This window comes from Prenolepis imparis, unplaced genomic scaffold, assembly GCF_030444845.1.
Source record: "Prenolepis imparis isolate NDT839.2.m4 unplaced genomic scaffold, iyPreImpa1.0 SCAF_10, whole genome shotgun sequence".
Classification (NCBI taxonomy): Eukaryota; Metazoa; Arthropoda; class Insecta; order Hymenoptera; family Formicidae; genus Prenolepis; species Prenolepis imparis.
The window spans coordinates 13,371,045-13,396,014 of NW_028141168.1; the positions used below are offsets into that span (position 1 = coordinate 13,371,045).

The following is a 24,970-nucleotide window of genomic DNA, read 5'->3' on the forward strand; positions in this document are numbered from 1 at the left end:
TCCTGATCCTGTCCGGGGCCGGTCGGCTCCGAACGAACGAACGAACGAACGAACGCGAAAGGAGCGAGTTGGTGGGAAGAGAGCGAGGCGAGAGGCGAGGCAACATTTCTCAGGCACACGGACGCGGCGGAGCCATAATCAATCCGGTGGATGTTGAAAAGAGGCGCGAGCTATCTCGCCCAAGGATCCAGCATGGTTCCCGCTCTCTCAGCGGGTAGTCCGTCTTACTTACACATGTTAAGAGCCCCGGCCCCGCGTACGCGCCGTCGCGCCGTGTCCAGAAAATTGCACAAAGGCAATCGTAATCTGAGTTTCGTGAGTTTTTCTCCGGATACGCGGTTTCCGGAAATATATCGCGCGCACGACCGGCGGTGACATAACGCGCAAAACGAAAATGCATTCGTGTAGGCTGCTAATGCGCTGAGCAAGGAGGAGCGTTTTGGTATGAGCAACAAAATGTAAATTGGACACGAAACTGACTGTTTTGCGAGAATCTCATATGTATATATAAGGGAATACGCCTGTATATGGAAGCTTATATGTATATTGCATTTTCGGATCCGCGAAATAAATAATTCTCCAAGGTCGATCTCTCTTTTTTGCTCTCCGTCGACATCAAATCGAATCGAGGATCTAGTCAAAGTTTCGCGCGAATTAAGGAAATAACGGTCTCGTAAATTCAAGACGGGACGCAAACGATATTATAAGGAGGGTGAAAAACGAAAAGCAGGAGGAAAACGAAGAGGAAATTACGAAAGAAAGAAATAAGGAGAAAGAAGAAGGACGGGGAAAGAGTTACGCGGCTAAGGAGGTGAGGAGCCATAATCGATCTGGCGCGCGCTGAAAGAAAAGAGGCGCGAGCTATCTCGCGCTTTCGTGAATTAAAAGAAACAAAAGAGATGGAGAGGAAGAGAGAGAGAGAGAGAGAGAGAGAAAGAGATTGAACGCGGTGTCCAAGGGGCCCCGTGGTGGTGGAGCGGAGATGGTGTTTGCGGCGGGCCTCTCTCGCTCGCAGCGGGAAGTCCGAAGTTCGTGCAGAAGGGACTGTGTCGGCGTCGTTCCCGGTTAACTAGATGCCAGCCGAGATTCCACGGTGAAGGGTTGGACGGACGGACGAGCGGACGAGCGGACGGACGGACCTGGCGGAGGTAATCATAAAGCCGCGATGAGAAGGGGGAGAAGGAGGACGAGAGAGGAGATGGGGGACGAAGGGAAGCGCGGAGGAAGACGGCCTCGGGGCTGCCAGCGCGGCCTGTGGAAGCGTGTCAGTAAATTTAACCTAACCGAATGCCGGGGCGTGCAGCCCTCCCCCGCCGCCCCCGCTGCTGCATCCTGCCTGCATCGCGGCCACCTACTCTTCTGCATCCTCCTCCTGCCTGTTGGTCTTTCCGTCGATGTCTCAAAATTCTGCAAATTCGCGAAATCGCAAGAGCACGCATAATCTCGCTCGATATTTTCGCGTCGAAATATCGCCGCGTATAGGAGATACTTTCGACTTTATACCCGAGGGATTTTATAAAGGGCGACATGTTCGCCGGAATCTTTTTAAATCGCTTGAAATGAGAGAATTTAATCGAGCGCGCGCGCACGATGGTAGTCATCATTCCTTTCCCCCTAATTACCTCCGCTTCTGTAACTTTTAATGAACGAGGCGCACTCCACGATTCATCGACTCTCCTGCAACTTGTTCGGGATTACGCTGGACCAATGCGCGGATCACGCACCGCGAAGCCAGAGGTGAAGAAGAAGAAGAAGAAGAAGAAGAAGAAGAAGAAGAAGAAGAAGAAGAAGAAGAGGAAGAAGAGGAAGAAGAGAAAAAACACAGAGGAGAGAAAGCAGAAGACCAAACAGCCCGAATTACACACCGAGGAGCCTCGCTCTTCGCTCGCTCGCTTCGCTTCGGAGATGCTTATCGGCCGCGCCTGGATGCTTCATCGACGACCTACGACGGGGAAGAGGAAGAGCGCGCATCGCGCGGGTCGGAGGTTGAGCGTTGCTCGATCGACAGCTGCCACGAAGCCGCCTCCGTCCCTCCGCGTAGGTGAGATTCTTTCGCGGGTCTCCCTCCGCGTTCGTTATTTATTTGCCTTCCTCTTCGGATCGGATCGAACGATGTCTGCCGATAGCGCCGCGCGGATCCTCGTACGAGAGACGACTCTTGACGAGCCGAAATCGACGACGCGTTACGTTACCGCCCCCGGAACGGGATTTGTTTCGAATTCTTAGCGCGACAGCCGCGGAATATACGTCGCAAGCGCATATTTCGAATCTGTCTCTGTCAAGAAGAACCTGATGGATGATCGAACGGTGAGGAAATTAATACTGCATTGGTCGTCGAAAGAGCTGAGATCCAAGTTTTTTCGTAGCGCGTTCTTTGAATTGGATGCTGCTCTTATCAAAAAAACGAATGACATCGTTGAAGAAATCGTACAGGCGATCAAAAATAAAATTATTCAGATGAAGAAATCAATGCCTGAAACAATGGCCCATTTCGATGTGTGTGGAAATGTATAATTTTAAATCATTTACTTGGAAATGTAATAATTGATAATTCTCTTGATCCCCCCTTTTATAATTTCGGTGTAATGAATTCTAAATACAGTTAAATTTATTCGGAAAAGATACTGACCAATTTATTGTTAAAAATATTTTGGACTGAATTGTTTTATTCCTCCATAGCATTTAACATACTTGAAGCTTTATTTTTCGCAATCATACATTTTTATTCAATATAAAAATAATCAAATAATATTAATTAAAAATAGAAAACTAAGCTTCTTATTTCTTGTACAATAATATTGATGACATTGAATCAGTTAATGTAAAATATTAATTTATACATGTTTTTAGTTTTTATATAAAAACATAATTTTTGTGTTAAAGTGAATACTATTAATCTATTCATATAGTTAAATTTTTAATTATTTTTCATTATAAATAAACTATTAAATAACAAAGTTTTTCACTACAGAAAGAATTTTTCTCCAACACTAAAAGAGTCATTATCTTTTGCGAAGAAAACTTTATAGATAGATAACTTAAGAAATATTTTTTTTATAATCGGCTCTCAATATTAATAAATAATAAATAAATAAATGTGTTCTGATGTTATAGAAGTTATAGAAGATTTTTCTCGCCTATTTTTCCATTGTAAGTACGAGGTTAATTGATAATTAATCAAATGGAACTCAGTGATCTCAAACCAAGAGATACTGTTCCGAAAAATTAAAAATTAATTTTCGCGCTTGGCTCTATTGGCCGACTTCTATAACATCAGAACACATTTATTTATTTATTATTTATAGATAGAGTTCTTTTTCTCTCTCCATTTTCCAATTTTGGCTTAGAAAATTCTTTCATACAGAAGCCATCCTATTAATAGTTACATGGCAAGATTAATAACTAGGTATTTCTCGATATCTCATAATGAAGCATACACGTATGTATTCGAGGAAAGTGCGCTACACTAAAATAAAACTATGCTCGCGTCCATGGCATAAATAAAGATTATTGAAATGCCAATGAATATTCTAAAATTCTAAATAATGCCATAAACCCCATAAAAAAAAAAAACCGCGGATAATTATATGATCCGCCGAAACAAGAGAGCACCAGGACGGGATTTACCGTTAATCCACTTGCATACATCGGATTGCTGGCAAAAGCGGACCGCGATGCGCGAAATAAAGATCAACGATAATGGTGAGGTCGACGGAGAGAAGAAAGGGCGCGAGACGCGCAGCCACAAATTTTCTCGCGCTTTTAATTATGTCCCGTTAACTCGCGAGATCTATCGATTTCCACTGCGATAATTGAGCCCTGCCTCCTTCCTTCCTCTCTCTCTTTCTCTCTCTCATTTTCCGTTTCTCGCTACCTTCGCGAGCTATTAGCGAATCGCGGATGCCTCTCAGTATTTTTCGATTTCACTCGCTCTCCCTCTTTCTGTCTCTCCTTTCTCTCTCTCATTTTTTTCGATCCCTTTATACCGCCCGAAGAAATGGGATTTGCGGTTTGGCGTGTTTGCTAAATAAACGGAACGCGCCCGCCTCTTTTGATGACCCCGCAGAAAGACAGCACACATCCGTGGTCCGTACATCGCGGCCCATTAAGCGGCTAATAAGTGGACAGAGGCGGGTTACCAGCTACACGCGCGCTCGGGCTCCTTCCTTCTCTGACGCTTTGACTCTCGCACTCTCCTTCCTCTCTCGGAAATACTCTTCGTCTTTGTCCTTCCTTCGCGCGAATCGCCGGACCAACAACCATTCTCATCGTCTCTCTCTCATTCTCCAGATTGCTCCTATCTCTCTCTATTCTTCCTTCATCTCTCTTTCTCATCTTCGCTGATTTTGCCTCGCTGATTGCGCATGTGCAATGTGTGTGTGTGTGTATACACTCGTACGTTGTTTGTATACACTCGTACGTTGTTTGTACGCGATATCGTGGTCGGGAGATTAGACGGAGAGAGAGAAAAGTGGGAGAAGAAAAAGATCATAAGCCGGATCGCGAGAAAGAAAAAGAGAGAGAGAGAGAGAGAGAGAGACAGGATGGGAGAAAAATGAGCAAGAGTGAAGACGGCTGCTGTGGGAGCCATGAGATCGTGTTCGAGAGATGAGGGGGAGAGAGGGCCATGGCCCCTACCGAAGTTTGTAACTCCTTTTGCATCCAATTAAGTCCCGCGCAATAACTTAGGCTATACCGAACACCGATGGGGCGCCCGTGCTGGTCCCCCCCTTTCGCCCCTTTTCCTTTCATCCTCCCTCGAGCCTGCAGCCGCCCCCGGTTCGAGCGTACAACAATGTATACGACGACTTCGAATTACGACGGCGCGCTGGAATTTATACCGTACGGCCGACTCGGAAATTTCGCCGCGCGATGAAATTCCCTCTCGCGAACATCCTCGGCGACGACGAACAAGAGTGAGGAAGGAAGGAGGACGCGAGGGAGTCGAGAAACATAGGCGACGGAACACACACGCGGGAAGAAATGCCTTGTACCAACGTAAAACTGTATACGCGTTCACCAAAGAGTCCGGAAGTAATCCGGTGATTACCTCGGTGCGATATTATGTACAGCCGGCAGTCCATTGGTAACCGTCGTCAAACTCCAACTTCCCTTTACATCCAATTAAGCGAGGCGCAATAAAGTTAGAGAACGGGGTGTATATATGGATATATATACGCCATATGTACGGCGATATGCCAATGGCAGAGAGGAACCAGTGCGGCGCGCTGCGTCCACCTCGGATAATTCGCGTTTCGATTCCGGGGAGTTCGATACACACACAAGTTGTCGATGAAGTTCGCGGGACGGTTATTGACACCGGCGCGCCATCCGACCTCTCTCTCCCTCTGTTTCTCTCTGTAACTGCCGGGGTAGTTTAGCGCCCCGATAGTTCCCCAACGTAAATTAACTCAGCCAAACCGAAATTGCCTCTTAAAATAGAGCGGTGACGCTAATGCATATAAAGTAATCATTCATAGCTGTCTGCTTATTACATATTTGATCAAAATATTAACACGATATCATTCTCATTATTAATATCAATGTTAATCAATCTCGTAAGCGTTGTAAAAATACAAATATTAAAAGTAACGTTGATTTTATAAAAAAAGCCGTGTTTCTATAATAATTAATTTTTATTAATATTTTAAAATTGATATACAATATGTACTATATTATATCATGATACTATATTTTCAAGTTTTTGCGTCGAGTACCTATGCCTTTTCATGTATATTGCCCGAAATATCGTAATGATAAAATCGGTGTTCTATTAAGACAATATTAGAACGCGCGCGTCAGATACACACACAAAATATCGCACCTATATATGCTCTATACGTGCGGATACACCGATTGCGAGGTAAAGATAATAGGTCAGTTATCGGCATCTCTCTGGCCACGCCATTACCACAAAGTACCGACATAGTTCTGAGGGTCTTCTCTGGAGCAGGGTGAGAGAGAGAGAGAGAAAGTCAAGTCTCGCGCAATAATTTAGGATACGTCGGATACCGATACTAGAGAGACTAACTCCTCTTTAGCCTCGAGAACAATATGCGCTAACTCCATCGAAATCTTAGCCTTAATGCCGGGCTTAATATGTACAAGCTTATTATACAGATCTCGTTGATCGAGTTCACTCTTCCCTGCACACATGCGCCGTAATCTCTCACAAATTCATGAGAGGTTTAATTAAAAACGATTCTTTATCCATATACAAGGTAAACCCGATTTTTACGCCATAAAAAAATCGAGAGAAAGAAAGAGAGAGAGAGAAAGATCTTAAAATTTTCATCGACTAAGCCGGATAATCTTATTGTTTTTTTTTTTTTTTTAATAAAAATTATCGCTTTATCAAATTATCATCTCGATTTATTACTCTATATATTTCGCAAATTAAAAAAAAAGTTATATAAGCCGGAGTTATATAAATATAAAAGAATGATCGCCGGAATGAATAATTGCCAACGCAACGCGTGACGTTACATTCGTAACCATAATACAAAACGTTATTAACGTTGATAAACGCGCCGGGGCAACGGCTTTTACTTCGATTCTTTTTTTCGCTGTCAATAAAGTCGGCCGTCCGACAATGAGGGACCAACGAGCCCATATAGTCGCGGCTACTGACCGCGGAATTGACCTCACTTTAGAGAGGAATGCGTGGCTTGCCTGATGCCACTTTGCGTTTACGTATTAACCGGCGACGGCCGTTCACGAAACTCGTTTAAATTGGAACAGATTGGCGTGACGTTCCCCGCGGAAAGAAAATAAATATCACCCCCGGTAATACTCTGAGCACGCGTCGTCCGTCCGCTCGCTTTTATTGGCTTTGTCCGCGGAATCGTGTCAGTCGTAAAATAAATCAAGCGCAATCGGCGAATATGAGTTTCGCGTGTCCGCGGATGTTTGATGTCATTGAGATGCACATTCCCAAATGAGAGACAAATCTCTTACACGTATGTTATGTGCATATTCGCTTCTCTTTGATATTGTATATACAAGATTAAATTAATACTGATGATAATATGTACATATGTGATAACAATTTTATATTATTATATTTTATATATTATTCAATGTAGAATATATATGTGAAATTGTTTAATATAATTTTTATTTTAACTTCCAGAAAAAATACCATAATTTAAAAATATATATTAAAAAAGTGTTAATTTTTTATTCTTGATATATGTATGTATATAGAAAATTATACAAAACAAAAAAATATTAAAGATAAAGAATTTATTACATTTCTTCGGCTATTGAAAAGAAAAATTGTAATAATTAACTCATGTATGCATAAAGTAATTTATATAATGATAACTACACACATGCAACATGAATATATACATATATATATTACGAGTAGAAAATAAAATAAAGTTTTCAATGTTTAAAAAAAAATACGCATGCAATAATAACACTATGCAATGTATGTATTAAGTATTAATTTGATTTTCTGAATATATCCGAGAGTTAAATGTCGCAGTATTTTTAATCGCGACTGACAGTTTTTACTAAATCGATCGAACGAACGAAGGGACGGACGAGTGAATGAACCGCAAATTATTCTTTATTCGTGCAACGAACGACAACAATGTTACAGTGCGAACAGTGCGCGGAAATTGCAGTGTAAGTCATTATGAGCGGAACGATCTAATTGACATTAAAATTAATGCAGTCAGAGGCAATTTATTTACCACTTACTCCAAAGCTCCTGCTGACACCGGGCGAGTTACATTCGTTATTGGAGGCAGATACGATAATGATTAATGTGAAAACCGGTTTGGCGAAGCCGCGCGTTAGGAAAAAGTGGCCGAATATGGCCACTTTGTACCACTCAAACGCGATTCGAATTATGCTTGCCCGGAGGGTGCTTTTGGAATTGCTCTGAGCCATCCCGCAGCACAGTGATTTCGTCGGACACTTAATTACTTCCGGGAACGAGCCGGCAGCGATACATATCGATCGACCACCAAATACGTTCCCGATCGATGGACGGGCAAAGAGAAGTTTGACGGATGACTTCTTCGCGTAGCGCGATCAGAAACGAGATCGAATCGATTTGCATATTGCCGGGCCCCGCAGCAGATGCACGAGGCTTCGATAGAAGCAAAATGTAATCCGCAAATGAATCCGTTTACGCAACAATGGCACGTTAATTATCTGAGGAAGGAGGGATAACGAGTCGATCTCTCGTTCAGTTCGGATAACAAACTATTGCATTTGCGCTCGTAAATACGACGAAAATCTTTCTCTCTCTCTTGCCCTCTCGACGTGATTTCATGCAAACGACTAGCACGAAGCAATCCCTTTTTTTCGTCTCTCTTCCCGAACGATTCTATTCGATCACGAGCACAGATATTGCAACGGATGGTCGACCGATTTTAGGTCCAGCGTGTGCTATTATCGCCGACCGTCGTCATTATACGATCCGGAATCTCCCCGACGAGGAGAGAGCGGTCGCTCTCAATTTTACGGAACGCGGCGACGCGGTAAATTCGTGTGTAAACTTGTGAACGCGGAATACAATAAGACGACGAGGAACGAAGACGAAGCGTTCTTATTTTATTTTATTTATTTATTTTTTTTTTTTTCGGGACCGCTTATTAACATAGATCGGCATCGTCCATTATCGAGATTCGTAACGATATCAACGGAGTGACTAACTAAACCTTACTTAGCTCGGTCAAGTGTATCGTCCCCCCGCGTGTTTCGCCCCCTTTTTCCACCCCTGCGATACGATGATAATTCAATAACAGCACTCGACCCGATATCCCGGGCATGAAGCGGACAGTTTCCGCGTTAATTACAAAAGCCATTCTACGAAAGAGCCCGGCTTTTAACGCTCGCTGCGCGATGCGCAGTGTCAGAGATAGAAACGTCAGATGGAGAACGTCGGCCAATCCATCACGGTGCATTCTCCGCTTTCCTCTCCTCCCTCTGCCGCCCTTTCCCTGGTATATGTCCGTACGTAGTACGGTGCCAGGGGGATAGGGATTTATCAAGGAGACCCCATCGTATCTCCGTAAGGTTTCTAATTGAAGAGCGTGTTAGGAGCGCCGGCTCTACGTCGCCCGATACTCCGATATGCATATAACGAGGCCATTCGGTTAAGTACAGACAAAACAACTGGCCGCTTCCGCGCTACGCTGCGAAACGCCCGACAAGAAAATACGCCGCCGCCTGTTTTGCATCGAAATTATCCGTCGTACCCACTATTATACTCGCGTATCCACCTGAGGAAATGTTGCAAAATAGTTTTGCTCTTTGGGTAGAGTTTTGAATGTGTGTACGCGCGTCCTCTCCTTCTAGCCACTCTCGCGCGCGTCTGGCAATTTCTCACATTAGACTAAAGTAATGTCGTTATGGATAACCGGCATTAAAATAATGGACGGCGCGTATGCTCGCGCTAATAATCATGCCGAGAGATAACGATTAATGTATAACGCGCCCGTTTTGTTAACAAACCGAGATATAAAGTACACATGTACTCTCGGTGCCTGATTAACGCAGAAAGATATAAACATAAATCACGCTTTGTTAACGAAAAGATTAAATATACAGGGCATTTTTTCTTTAAAATGAAAGGGAGAGAGGAGAGAGAGAGGTTATATATGAAAGGTATGCGTATTATCTTCCAAAAATATTAAAATATTTTCGCCCGTATATACGCATTTTTTTCGCGAATGTTATTAACATGGGTTTGTTCTCGTGCTAATTTTAAAATTAAAATTTAATTTTAAATTCTACACGTCTGGCGTTGTGTGTGCTCTCTGTTTTTCTGATGCGCTTTAGCGCCTTCTTTTTCTCCATTACGCGCTACTCTAATATTTTGAATTAAATTATTTGTTTAACACAATTAATCAACAACAAACTGTATTTTCGATAATCCAGAGAAAAAGAGGAAAAAAAACATTAAGAAGTCTTAAAAATTTGGAAAATTAATTATCAATAGATTATATTAAACTCTTCTAATCAATTGCAAATTACTTTTGATTCGATTTTAGCCCATCGCTGCAACAACTATGAATTTATATACTGTATCGCATTCCATTCAAAGAGATGCATTTTCTTGCATTTTATAAAATGCCTATCGCATCATCGAAGTAACGCGGAGAACAACAGAAACACAAATCCAACATGAATTCGTGAATGCATTCGTTGCACCTATACGACTCTACATTAGTTGTAATGGGTGTCGATGAATCACAAGAACTATAAATACGTCGCACTTTCCCCTTTCTCTCCCTCGTATTCTCGCGAGTAATCTCCCTGTACAATAAGATCGACTGTGATCCGGCATTCACTTTCCGCCCGAGTCTGGACTTTTTGAAACGTAAACAAGGAGATAAAAGGCGGAAGTTGGCCGCGTAAACAAGGGGATCCGCCCGCGACTCGCAGACAGTATTCGCTTTGGGGTGATCGAGAGACTGTTGGACAAAAACAAAATAGGAGAGGATATTAACTGTATTAATTTAAATATTTTTACGCGCGACATCACTGAACTCAATTTTCTCGCCGGTATATTTGATCTCCTTCACGATCAATTTTGTTCCAATAGGGAGAAATGGATGGAAAGAGTGCGTCATAGAAAATGTTACTCTTGGATATATAAAAAATAAAAAGCACCCATTTGTATATATATTAATTTAAATATCTCTTTTTCACTCTTCGTTTTCTCAAGATATGCAAATTTTTACGGTAAATATAATATCTATTTGAATTAATTCGCGCAAAATGGCGTACAGAAAAATTCTCAAAAAATTCGCTTAGAATGTCGATGTATTTATAATCGTCAGGCAGTATTGGCGAAATCGGATATCACGGTGCGTAAAAGTATACGGCTCGTAAATTCACAAATTTCTCAACCATCGAGCTCATCCCGCACGGCAATGCATTTTGATAGCCCATTGTTAGAGCACGACGCGGTTTAGTAACTCGCGGGGAGGCAGAGGGGTGCAGAGAGAAAGACAGAGAGGGAGGGAGGGGGAGAGAGTGAGACCATCGAAAAGTTTCGAGAGGGCGTTTCGAAATGGAGACATAACACCGGAGTTTGCCTTATTCATGAGTTGCCATGGGACGCCGGCTGGTATAACTGATGGAAGACGGGGATGTAGAGCTATGATGGCCGTGTAGCGAAGTTGTATCAACGAACGGTCTCCTCGAGCCGCATAACGATGATAATACGCTACGTGTCTCGTGTCTGAAACGACAACCGCCCGAACTGAATACACAGTCTCCCCGTAATCATATATCCTCTCCTTCTTTTCTGCCGTCTTCCCAATCTCCTTTCTTCCTCCCCCCCAGCCCCTGTCCGCAACCCCTCTGTCACCCGTCGAACGTCCCGACACGCACTCCGCGCGAATCTTCTTCGTGACGCGATCTTTTACGAGGCCACAATGTCATTTCATCTGACCCTCGCGCAGTTATACTCTGTATTCTTGCCTGATCTTTCGACAATGTATCGAATAGTTGGAGCCTTTCGTGATTATAGCTTTGATTGAGCCGCTAGAAAATGGGCCGTATGCTAGTATACCATTTTAGAATATATTAAGTAATTTTAGTTCTCTTTTTTTTAAATACCCTGATAAAGTAAATGTTGAATATTTCGAGCGCTCTATTCTGGTTATATAAATATAATTCGATTCATATATAATTTGAGATGTTATTCAGAATCGCTGAAAATAAAATGATGAAAGTAGGACAATTTTTGCGAACTATAAAAAACATGATACAGCAAATGAGTTTTTAATAGATTTAATTTCTTATGGATGTGATATTTCGAAAATTCTCTCGTTATATAGGTGTCTTATCAAGGAACGCATATATTTATAAATTATAAAATTAATTTCTGTTTTCACTGTTTGGACAATATGTATAAATAAAAATTTATTTTTATAAATTGATATTAATACATACATCAATAAATTACTAATAAATTTTATTCGTGTATTATTACGGTTAAAACTGAGCAAATCAGGAAGCATATAAACAAAACTTTTCGAGGATTCTAGAAATACAAACCCCGCAGTCAATGTAAAATTTATTTAATGCTAATCCAAAGCACTAATTAATTCAAATAGCGCAGCATTTGCTAAAACGGTATACGGGATAGAATAATTTCGCGAGAGTCTTCTAATGTTCAATTCTGTTCTAGAAAACGAAAAACAGAATGCTTTTACGACATCAATTATTTCAACAATTTGGTTAATAATAATCACCGCCTTCTCTATAATGATTAACAGTTAAATCGTCACATACTGCTACGACGCGAAAATATCTGTCATTAGAATATATTTCTGTGCAGCAGAAATCGCAGGTCAGCCATTCCCAGAGTGCAGTGAATGCACACGGAGCATAAAATGTTTCTGGTATACCTTTGAAAAAGATCTCAGCACACGCGACGCGCGCGCACATGATACAGCTCACAGGGAATAATGGCGATCCGCGATTCGTATGCCGTGCCCGTCGAAGGATTTTTAGAACACTCGACGACTCGTTTCTATAGTCACACGTCGGTAAGGGAATCGGTACGTGACATTAAGCAGTAATGCCACGTGGCTGCGGTGACCACGCGACGCGCAACTTGAAATACTATTACGCGCGGTCCCAAGTCGCTCCCCTCGAGTCGCTACCATCAAACAATCTCCTACAGAATGTATAATATCATATATTTCACACACACACACAGACTGAATAATAAAGAACGGACGGGCGCATTCTCGGAGGTGCGATGCGTAATAACTTATTTCCTCGCGGTGGGTCGGAGTAAAAGGGAATGCATTAAATTAACCAGAGAATTTAAGAAATATCGTTGACCAGTAATTTCCGTTAATGTAAATGAAAAATGAGACTCGGGATCTTTTATTCGCGTCACCTGTGTATTGAAGCTCATCTCGCAAGTCTCAATTACACTTTTGAGAGAGAATTTTACGGCACTGGAATTTTTACGGCATTTAAACATATAGTGATATAAAAAATGTTAGATCTCTGAGATATTCATTGCTCTATTCGACTTTAGAGAGATTCTAAACTCGGCCTCCAAGGAGACGCCGATGCGAAATTATGAAATCATCGTTTATTAATAGAAAATTTGACGCGATTATGAACAATTCTCCCGATGATTCTCTTTGATCGTCCTCTCTTGAGAGGAAATTGACGTCAGGCGAGAAGCGCCGGGGTATTTTCTCGACCGAAATGTTTACTCAAACGAAATCGTGGCGCGCCGCCGACAGATTAATACGATGAATATTTTATACGTTGAATATCATCCAGCACTTCGTTCGCCAATGAAGCCTCTTCTTCGTTGATCGTGAAAGGGATCGTCCTTGTCGTTCTCGCCGCGCGAGAGAGTAAGCCGCGAAAATAAAAATATTTGACACGTCAACAGAGCCCGTCGTATCATCTTTTGTAATCCACGGTATAAGAAGCGCGGCCGTATCTGACAGGCAAATCGCGACAAATTGGTTAAATGTTTCGTGAAATCGATCCGTCGTACAAAACGCGAAGCAAACGATACATCGATGTCGATTAATTTAAACTAATTTCCCGTCTGCGAGATAGAGAATGATACAATTTAGAAATATATCGTATAAAACCCGCGCTTTAATTAAGCGCATATACTTGAATCGAGTATTCGAGCACCAACACAGACTGGGTATTATATAAATCGTCGGATCGAAAGGAGAATTCGAAGCGACGCCATTAGCCAAATGCGTCATTTGTTTCGGACATATACACAGGCGGGGATATCGAATAAACGGAATTTTAATTACTTTGATCGGGCGCACGAAATAGCGACGTGCAAGTGATTGCGCAAGCCGCTTATATACGCTGCAGCTGCCGATATATCAGCGCGGTCGAACTGAACATGCGTGTAATAATTGTTGCGTTATCAGAAACGCGTTACGCGTCTGTAAAATCAGGTCGGCGGAAATTACAACGAATTACTTAGCCCTGAATGGCCAGAACCCGCTGCAAATAACGCTGTCACACGCGAAAGCGTTATATGTACACGCGTTCCCGGCCTTCGACATAATATCGTCGCCTATATAGAAAACAGTTACATTCCTGTCAATCGATGCATAAAGTCTATTCGATCGGACGCGCTAAAAGGAGGAAAGGAATTCGTGAAAGGTGACTGAAGGCGACTGCGATGGCGATTAGATGCCATGTCGTATAAAATCGGCCGAACTGACGATGAAATGCGAGATTCAGAAAGAGCACAGGAGCGATTTTGCGAACGAGCCTTTGAAGATTATTTAAACGAACGGATTTTCAAGCGTGTACAATCATTTATAAAAGATACAGATATTTTAACAAGCTTGCAAAAATTTAAATAGCAGAAAACTGGTTTTGATAATTTCAAATTGAAAAGTATCGTGGAAAAAATAGTTTTAAAAAATTCTCTTTTATACATCCGAAAACTTTTGCTTTAAATCATATCTAATGATTTAATCGTTCATATCATTATTTTCTATTTAAAAATATCCGCATACTTTGTGTTACAATTTTCTTACGATCCTTATAAGACTAGGCGAAAAAAACAAGATTGAAATCAGCAAAAATAGTCAAATCCGGATTTGAGCGAACGAACAAGAGGGAAATTAAATTTCCTGAAGAGCGCGCAACAAGTGTAATCCTCGACAATTGTAATAATAAAAGTTACGAAAAAAAAAAGCAAAGTTTCTGTGTAGTAAATGCATCTTCCGGCTAGGAAGCAAACAGTGAGCTCGTAGCCGGACGGATAATGCTAACTCGTGTGGGTGCTCGATACGTTCATACCCACACGTAGACCCGAGAGCTGTCTCCGGGCAGAACCTTTCGAGGTTGACTTCTTGAGACACCAGAGGGGCGGAAACTCGAGACGTATAGCATCGCGAAAGGAGGCGAGTTAATCCCTCGAGACAACTAGGAGTAGCGGCGCGGAATGGGGAAACGCGAGGAGGGACGAAGGGAGGAATCCGGTGGTGTATTCTCACTCGTGCGCTGCCCGACAATGTTATTATTACGCTCCCCTGTCCGCATTACGCGGATAATTTATACCGCTCTTTACACGCACACATATGAATTGTTTCCGCGTACGTATTTATGAGAGAAAGAGGGAGCGCGCGCCTAATACATCTGTGCGCGCACTATCTTCGTCTAGTACGTATACAATCGACATCTCTTACACAAATAGCGCGTGTTATTGTCCGATGATGAACGACCGGCTGAGTTATTGCCCGCCGGCGCGACTTACACGGCGCAAAATTAATATCGCGACTTGCGCCAATTGCGTTCGAGGGATAGGTGTCGGGACGATACTTATCTCTTTCACCGCTTGCCTTTCAACGCTAAACGTCGTTAAAAGCAACGCCCGACGTACACGAATATAATATATTCAAATCCGGTCAATGCCACGTTCTATAAAACCTTGCTGCGACTGGCTTTTGTCATGTTAAATAAAATTATAATTTATTCGTAGCGTTAATTTGTATTGAACAATATCATTATTGCATTATTTGTTTGCAGATCCATGCTTTATGCTATTTGATATAAGCAAAAATATTTTCGATATTGAAAGTATTGAAGTTTTTTTATCTCTATAAAAATTGCAAAACTCTTTCAAAAAATAATCAGGAATTATGTAACTATTAAACAATTTAAATTTACTCACCTCACGGTTGCTCCTTTGTTGCCCGATGCCTCCCCGGGCCTCCTTCTCGGACAAGTTTCGAAACACTTGCACTCGCGTTATTTTTTTTCGTTCGCAACGTGCGGCGACGCCCGCGTGTTTCGGTAAAACGCGAGACTCGCGAGAGCTTATTCGCCCGCGAATAAAACCGAAGCTCCATTTTCGCGTCGCTGCTTTTTCCAAGACCCACTTTTCGCAGGGGCTTATCGAACGAAGATGATCAAGAGAGTGACTTCGCCGCGACGCACTGAAGTCGCCGAAGGATGTAGCGAGACGAACATTGAGCGCGATTCACGATCGACGAGATCAATTTCACGCGTGCGATCGCGATTACGATGTCGGTGCGTGCGACACGATCGGATTTATACGATAATTAACCGCCAAAGACGCTAATTAATACACTCGTCCTTTCGCGGACCGACAAGAAGCGCGCGACCGTTAATCACGAACAACCGAAGAAGAGCACTGGAGGTGGAGCTAGACTGGCACTGCCAGGTTCGGAACGCGCAACGATACGTCGCGCCGAATCGTAGTGGTGGGGCATTGTAGGGATCGCGACGCAACGTACATGCGAGGTTCAGCGAATCACGTCGCGACTACATACTCCCACCAGGTCGAAGTGGTGGGGCATTGTAGGGATCGCGACGCAACGTACGTGCGAGGTTCAGCGAATCACGTCGCGACTACATACCCCCACCAGGTCGTAGTGATGCGGGTATGTAGTCGCGACGTGATTCGCCGAGCTCCCACGTCGCGATCCCTACAATGCCCCACCACTACGACTCGGCGCGACGTATCGTTGCGCGTTCCGAACCTGGCAGTGCCAGTCTAGCTCCACCTCCAGTGCTCTTCTTCGGTTGTTCGTGCGCTTCTTGCCGCTCCGCGAAAGGACGAGTGTATTAATTAGCGTCTTTGGTGGTTAATTATCGTATAAATCCGATCGCGTCGCACGTACCAATATCGTAATCGCGATCGCACGCGTGAGATTGATCTCGTCGGCCGTGAATCTCGCTCAATATTCGTCTCGCTTGCGTCCTTCGGCGACTTCAGTACGTCGCGGCGAAGTCGCTCTCTTGATCATCTTCGTTCGATAAGCCCCTGCGAAAAGTGGGTCTTGGAAAAAGCGGCGACGCGAAAATGGAGCTTCGGTTTTATTCGCGCGCGAATAAAGCTCTCGCGAGTCTCGCGTTTTACCGAAACACGCGGGCGTCGCCGCACGTTGCGAACGAAAAAAAATAACGCGAGTGCAAGTGTTTCGAAACTTGTACGAGAAGGAGGCCCGGGGAGGCATCGGGCAACAAAGGAGCAACCGTGAGGTGAGTAAATTTAAATTGTTTAATAGTTTTATAGTTCCTGATTATTTTTTGAAAGAGTTTTGCAATTTTTATAGAGATAAAAAAATCATACTTTCAATATCGAAGATATTTTTAAAATATCAAGTTCTGGGGAAAGACGTTAGAGTTCTGAATCGTACTCGATAAGACAAGAAAAAACGTGAAAACCGCATGGCTCTATCTATATTATAGTTTCGAAGGGATTGATTTTTTAAAATTAATACACTTTTACAAAACATTTAGAAAATCACGAACTCTAACGTTTTTCACGAGAACTTGATATTTTAGAAATATCTTCGATATTGAAGGTACGTATTTTATCTAAAAATTGCAGAACTCTTTCAAAAAATAATCAGGAACTATATAACTATTTAAAAGAACCTTAAAACTCTGCTCAAAACTATTAGAACTCGATGTGTAAAAAAATGTGAAGTTGGCACCCCTATTTTTTTAAACTGATTTTCGTTATCGTAATGACCGGAACTATTTCTAAAAATTATCAAGAACTCTTTCTACAGTTCTAAATAACTCAGAACTCTTAACAGAACTATGATAGCATAACATAGGGGTTCCAACTTCACACATCCTATTTCTGGACGGATGCTCTTTAATTAAATCTATAGTGATATGAGGCAGAGTCTGGCTAATGTATATCCCCAATATATGTCCCTTCTATAAAAATGACTAACGTATATTCATTAAATTAACGCGATAAGATACTCTAATCAATTTTTTATCAGCACAGTTAATTAGCACAATATAATTATCACACAATTATTTAATAATAAACCATTCAATCTAATTTAGATTTCGACAAACTAGAAAGTAATGTGTATAAAAAATAAATTTCATTTAAACGTAATTAACTTATCTACATATAGATGAAAGAAATGGCAGACTGATTAGGCGTCCGATATTTCTAATGAAACAGATAACGAAGCCGAGAGAATAATCTCCGAGTGTCTCTATTTACATATATCGCGATTGTGCGGAAGCTATGTGAGTCACGTGTCGGAAGATATCGAGTCCGCGATACCATCGATAAGCCATCGGGTTAATCAGCGATCGATTAACCGAGTCATCGCCACGAGACCCCCGGTGTATAATTCAGTCCGAGATCCGCGGGCGCGCGTGGAATTCTCGGCCGATTAAATGCGATAAATGATTAATTGTCGTCGCTCAACAGCCGCTTATTCCCGCCGCCCGTGCTTTGATCCATATTGCGTGGCTAATTTATGTCGACGCTCACGCACATGTGTCCTTTCGCTCGCTCGCCTGCGGAGCGTGTAATAATTCTTATCCGCGCACAAGAGCAACGACGCGATATTATTTCACGTGCTCGTAATCAGCTGACTGACTGAGATATCCCAAACACGCGGCGCCGAAACGTCGTCGCGAGATAAGTGTCACCCGGGCGAGAGTAGAGTTCCGGCGAAACGGGTCGAAATGCAAATATTTTAAGCCGGCTGGAAGTAACGACTTTTCTTCGGAAAGCAAACACGCCGGTTTTTTTACAAACGGCCGATTCGCGACAGACCGAAAGGAGGCGGAAACGGGGGTGGTGTGTGCAACTGGACGATGCGGTGCTTTTTGCAGCCGCATAATTTTCCCATGCTGAATGTAAATTTAGAAGTACACCCTCAGACATCCCCGGCCTCCCCGGGTGAGGCTGAGGGTGTACTTGTACACAAAACGCCGTCCACGCCACTGTTCGCGTGACTATGACCGGCAGTCCGGGCAGTCGAATTTATATCGCGGCTACGAAAACGTGACAACGACCGGCGTGGACGCTGACGACTTCTCCGGAGGGACTTGTATCTCCCGAAAAAGAGGGGAAGGGAGGGAGGGAACAACGCGCGACGGAGCCTTAAATTCGCATTAAACATTTATCGGGGCTAGACCTCGCTGACAACTCGACCGAGATGCTCGGAACGAAGATACGATCGAGCTAATGCGATACTGAAGACTGGGCTCGCCCGCTCGGCTTCCTCTTTTGCACGATTTCGTTAAACGGGTATGTAGTTCTATCGACGCGACGAAGAGAAGCAACGACGAGATTGCCTTCGCGTCCCTTTTTTTGTTGCGTTGAAGACTTTCAGGTCAGATTTCGATCCAAACCGACATCTGGGATCCATATATGAATGAATTTTTATGTACGAAGATTATGCAAAAGTTTAAAGTTTGATATGCAATTAAATTCAAGATATCAGATATTTAAAACATTATATATATTATCGGTGATATTTTTCGAAAGTAATAGTTGCAATAAATATTATATATCAATCAGACTGTGTCGTCAAATTATACGTGAAAGATTAATTTATTTATTCGCTGCAGCAAAGTTGTAATAATCGTAGCGATGAAAACCACAATCGTGTGTGGAGGAACGCCGATTCCGATCTTAGTTTATGTCGCAATTCACGAACTATATATACGAATGCTTTTTCGTTTTCGGCAATCAAGTGCGTGAAGCCTGCATCAATTGTCGCCTAAATGTAAATGAGATTCGGCCAATGTTACTGATGAGCGCCCATCTCGATCTCGACGTTCTCGATTCTCGCGGCTTCGAATCGCAGCCTGATGATTATTATTAAGTTACTGTCGTGAGACTCTCGGACAGAGTTTTATCGGACGCCATCAATGCCGTAATGATCGAGCCCGGGACCGTTTGAAACGACGCGTAAATAGGCCGCGTGATATCGCGAATGGAAATTTACGCTAGGGGCTCGTGTAATAATTTACATACGACGCGTGGTGAGAGAGAGAAAGAGTGAACTCCGGAGACGAAGGTGGCGCGGAGTCGAAGGTAGCCGAGTGTAATAATGCAAAAACGCGACGACGACGAGGATGAGATGAAAGGGGAAGGAGAGACGGTGCGAATATTACGGGAAACAAGAGCACGAAGGAAGTTAACGGAGCCCAAGTGAGAGAAGAGCCGTGTCTCAAATGGATAAACTCGTTGCACAGACCGTTTAGCCATCGCCCCGGGCTTTTTCTGATTGCTTCTCTGACCCTCTCTCGCGAGATATTATATACGAAGCAATTGAATTTCTTATGCCCCGCTACTTTCTTGTCCCTCTCCTCCTTCTCTGTCTCTCTGCTCGCGAGCCGCTCGCGTTTTTCGCCACTTCTTTTTCCGGGATTTATCCAACCGAATCGGAATTTCGGAGGGGAACGATCGAGGATCCTTCTCGCGATAATCATTATCCATCAACGATTTTTAAAGTGATGTCAAAAAACTTCGACATGGGAAAGAGAGACAGAGAGAGAAATAGCAAACAATGTATTTTATAAATAAGTGTGTGCGAAAGCAAGGATTCACGATATAATGACTTTGAATTTTCTCTTTTTTTTTTGTACCCACCCCAAGGATCATCGCGAAGCGTTTTTATAATGACGTGTTGGTATAAAATATATTCCGACAATGACAAATAAATATTAAAAAATGTATTAAGGAAGCCTGATGTCCTTGCTCGGAATTCATCAATAATAGATTTAAAAAGAAATCTTATTTAATGCGCACCGTCATTTTCATTATTTTCAACTCGTAAAAAAATTACAACACTATGTATTTTTTAGTTTCAAGAATATGATATTTACAACGTATGATGAGAGGAAACTCGAGAATAATCAATAAATTCCAATTTTAACAACAACGGCACAAACATCAGAATAAATTAACATTGGCGTGGTACTTTTCATTTTCTAATTAATTTTTTCCATTTAACCTAGTTTATCCGGCTCTTCTTTCTCACGCATTGCCGTAGTAAAGGAATCGCCGACGGAGCGCGTATATAATTACGAGAAGAGATGCAAAGATAAATAAATTCCAAATTATAAGCAAAGAATATATTATACGTTCCCTGGAATATGTATATACCGCGTTTCGATGCGCGTGCCAGTTGCAGTCGAATCGACCCGATATATATATTTGAACATCAAAGGCCTCGTCTCTCTCGTTATTAAGACGACGTCGCGCGCGAGTTCTCAAGAATCGACGTAGGGGAGGAACGTGTTTCTCCATCTCGAAAAGTACGGACCGATAAATTACCCTTGGTGCCGCAGAGTGTAAATACTCTCGTACTCGATTACCTTGAACTTAGAGAGAGAAAGAGAGAGAGAGATAGAGGGTCAGGATACAGCGGACGTGACTTCTCGGCGGTGACTACTTTTAGAGGCAGAATAAATAGGCCGTATCTCGCGCGCGAAGCAAAGCTCTCTCGAAAATAGTTCTCGACGATGAGCCTCTGTTTCTCTCGCTCTACCTTCCGTCATTCTACCAGCGATATGCCAAAGATCCTGCGAAGAGGGCGGCTAGCTAGCTAGCTAGCTACCGGGTAACGCGCTCGTTAGCCTTCGAGGAAAAAGCTAATTAAAAAGCCGTAAGGGAAGTGACGCATGTGTACGCGTCCCTCGAAAATCGCTCCGAGCTTCCCCTCCGGGTCTTCGCGGAAGGCCGCCTCTTAATAATAGAATCAGCCATCGTCGTCGCGCCGTCCCCGCGTTGGTCGTTTCCCGGCAATTTTCCGGCGAACTCCGCGACTCTGCATCGGATCGTCGCGACACCTCTCTTAATTACGGCGCATTCCTCGCCGCACGACGAACAATTAAGTCGATTCCCGTCGAGGATATCCCTTCCACGATGAAGAAGAAAGACGCGCGCGCGGACGTATTTTTAGGCGGCTCCTAAATTTTCTCGGACCCTCCTCGCTCTTGCGCGATTAACAGCGCGTCGCGGTCGATTTGTCGGCGCTCTTGAGCCGTGAGAACGAGCGAGAGGATGACGCTATTTTTGTACATTCCTCGGGCGTAATACATCTCGGGGGGTGTCTAATGGTGACAGGAAGGGAGAGCACGTGGGGGCGTTTTGTAGCGATTATATAAAGAGGTAAGTCGTGCCCTTCTCCCTTGTCAAGGCAATCAAAACTGCAGTTAAACAAGTTTGCCGGCGGTAACAAAGCACGTGTAATAACCAACAGGTGTCCTCGCGAGAAACCCCGACGCTCGACATATGACTAGCGATATGGTCTTATTTTTTTTATACGTAAAAAGAGAAAGATTTTGGCTTATATTATTTCTGATTTCTATACATAAATTGAGGATAAATTGAAAACAAGAGAAAACATTTTTCCTTACACATTTTTCCGATACACATTTATATTTTATAATTTTTATTTTTTAACGTTTAGATTCCAGCAACATGCGATAAATTTAAAATTTTGAAATTCTTCCATTAAAACAATATCTATATGCTAATGTATGTTAATTAATGAATAGAATTCTTTTATTTGTTTACACCTCTCGCATTCATTTGCCGAACAATTTGAAATCTTCAACGTTAAACAGTTCTGTGATTATCGATTTAAGCTTTCGAGAGAAAATATTAACTCTAAAATATTAATACTTAACTCTTGCGAAATATTTTTAAAGTTTCAACCAAACATTTTTTATATAAGTCATCGTGATGTGTGTGAAGCTGGAACTCATACAGAACTATAAATCTTTTCAATTCTGATAATAAAACTAATAAGAAAACTGCTAGCTAATAAGAAAAATGCCGTAGGACAAAGTGAGATGCTGCGTGAAGTTGATTATTTATAAATTTCCACGAAATAAGACCCCAGCTTCACACACATTACCCCCTATTACCGCTATAGAAATGTTATAAAATAAAATACAATAACAATTTCTCACTCACCGATACGTGCAATAGCGAAGTTGTAGTACACAGCAGATTGATCTGAAAACAAAATATTAAAATTATATATATGTACTATATACATGCGTGTATGTGTGTGTGTGTATGTACATATGTATGTATATAGGGTGTTTTGAAAGTCTGGAAACGGTCGAATATCTCATAAACAAAGTAGTTCAGAAAAAAATATTTTTATTTACCGCTTAGTTGCCTCGATGTCGCCCGATGCCTCCCCGGGCCTCCTCCTCCTCTCTTGGTAGCACTCACGATACTCGCGATAACACGAATAATTACGATCGCCCGACACTTTACACGGCACTCCCGACACGCGAAACTTTACACGGCACTCCCGACGCGACGCGTGAGACACACGCGTATTTCGCGCATTGCACTTGCAATGAGAAAAAACGATTCGAAAACTATAATCGCGCGAAGCAACAATTCGTTCGGCACTCGAGAATCTCGCAAACTCGGGCGCAGCGTATCAGCAATGCTACCTGTAACAAATAAAATACATACTTATAATAATAATAATAATTATTATTATTATTTATATAAGTATAATTCTCAAAAATCAACTGGCATCAATATCTATATAGAGATCCGGTTGTTTTTATTTCAGCTTAATTAATATTTTATTTTTGAAAGGAAGAAGTCTTCTTAGAAATTATGTAAAACTATAAATATCTTTTTAATATTGATAATTTTACTGATAAGGATAATACCGTAGGATGAGGTAAGATGCATTGTAAAGTTGACGTCTCAGTTTGTACTAAGACATTTTCGTTGCTTTAATGACCAAAACTATTTGTTCAAACTATTTTAAAAACTCTAAAATTATTGAAAATAAAGCCAGAACTAATTATTTATGAATTTCTACGAAATGAGACGCCAGCTTCACACACACCTCATCGTGAACTTTATTGTTCTAACTGAACGATCTTTTCTTTTTCGTATTCCGTATAGATAAAACAACATCTTCATAATTCGATTTTTCACTGCTCCCGTCCTCGAGTATTTTGATAACACCATATGAATCATTTTAAAGAAGAGGAGGAAAAGAAAGAAGAGAGAAGGAGAGAAGAGTCGTTCTTACGAAGACGTCAAGTCTTTTGAGGGGCGGTTCGTGCACGAGGCATCACTAGATGATGATCTATTCCGTAGCGATGACCAGGCACGTTCGCCGCGTGTCATCGTGATCGAGGACAGCCGTGAATGAAGAAAGTTCAGATAGAATATACGGCTTTCATCGGCGCTTATATCCAACGGATGACAAATGGAAAACAGTGACGTGGCCGCGCGGCATGAAGCCGCTAATTGGATACGCGTCATTAATAAAATAAAGCCAAGTGCTTGTAGTAAGTCTAATACTCTTACGGAGAATGCTCGCGATGCTGTTAATCTCCTACGTTTAAAAAAAAATCGGCTCTCCGTAATACGGAAGTCGATGGAAACAGGACGAGGTCTCTCGCGCGCTTCCTTAATTTCGATCGTAATAAGAAATTTATATATCCTTTTTACGAGGCAATAACATTATTTACTGCAAAAGAACGTTTACATTGACAATTTTCTTATCTAACTTTGTTGGCTAATCGTGTTACGCAACAAATATCGGTAATGTAAACGAGTTTTCAACAGCTAACAAGTGTTGACCAACTTTATTGCTCGACAGAACTCTGAATTCGGTTTAAAGCAAAATTCTTTGTTAACTAATTTTGTCGAGAAACGACGTAAACGTGGGACAGCCAGCAGTTAGGAAATGAGACTTTCTGCATTCTCTCGCGTGTGCGTTGTTGATTGTGCGATAATGAGTTTGCACACTTTTTTGTAATAATGTTGCTTTTAAATAGAAAAAAATTCTCAAAATTGTTTCGTTTTATTCGCGGAAACTTTGTAAAAAAGTATTAAACTTTTTATTAAATTGTACTGCTTCTCTTTATCTCTCATTTTCCTTTTTTGCACTGTTAACTTATAATTTCATTTTTAATAATTTTTTTTATTAATACACACATTCTCATTCAAATCTTTCAGAAATATATAATGAATGACAGCACAATTATAGTGTAATTTTTATAATATAGAGAGTAATATAATTTTATAATTATAGATCGGAATTTATTCTCCTAAAAAGCAGAGCGTAAAGGGATGGCAGTTTTATTTGCTGAAATAGCTATATATTTTTTAAATAATAAAGAAGTTTGTTTTTTCATTGACTGCATATTTTTAAAAAATAATGAATTAGAGACAGAGAGAAAT

The 24,970-nt window shown here is 41.9% G+C and overlaps 1 protein-coding gene across 1 annotated transcript in view; it reads right to left on the reverse strand.

The window, feature by feature from the left end:
• The window catches only part of LOC145941515 (uncharacterized), a 175,234-nt gene extending 151,608 nt beyond the window's left edge, over positions 1-23,626 (reverse strand). Inside the window, exons 1-3 of the mRNA XM_083047624.1 lie at positions 23,622-23,626; positions 22,915-23,048; positions 22,715-22,756 (exon numbers count right to left, since the gene is read on the reverse strand). Of these exons, the coding sequence (XP_082903750.1) occupies positions 22,715-22,756; positions 22,915-23,048; positions 23,622-23,626 (181 nt within the window). The remainder of the gene's footprint in view (positions 1-22,714; positions 22,757-22,914; positions 23,049-23,621) is intronic.
• Between the last annotated feature and the right edge of the window lie 1,344 nt (positions 23,627-24,970).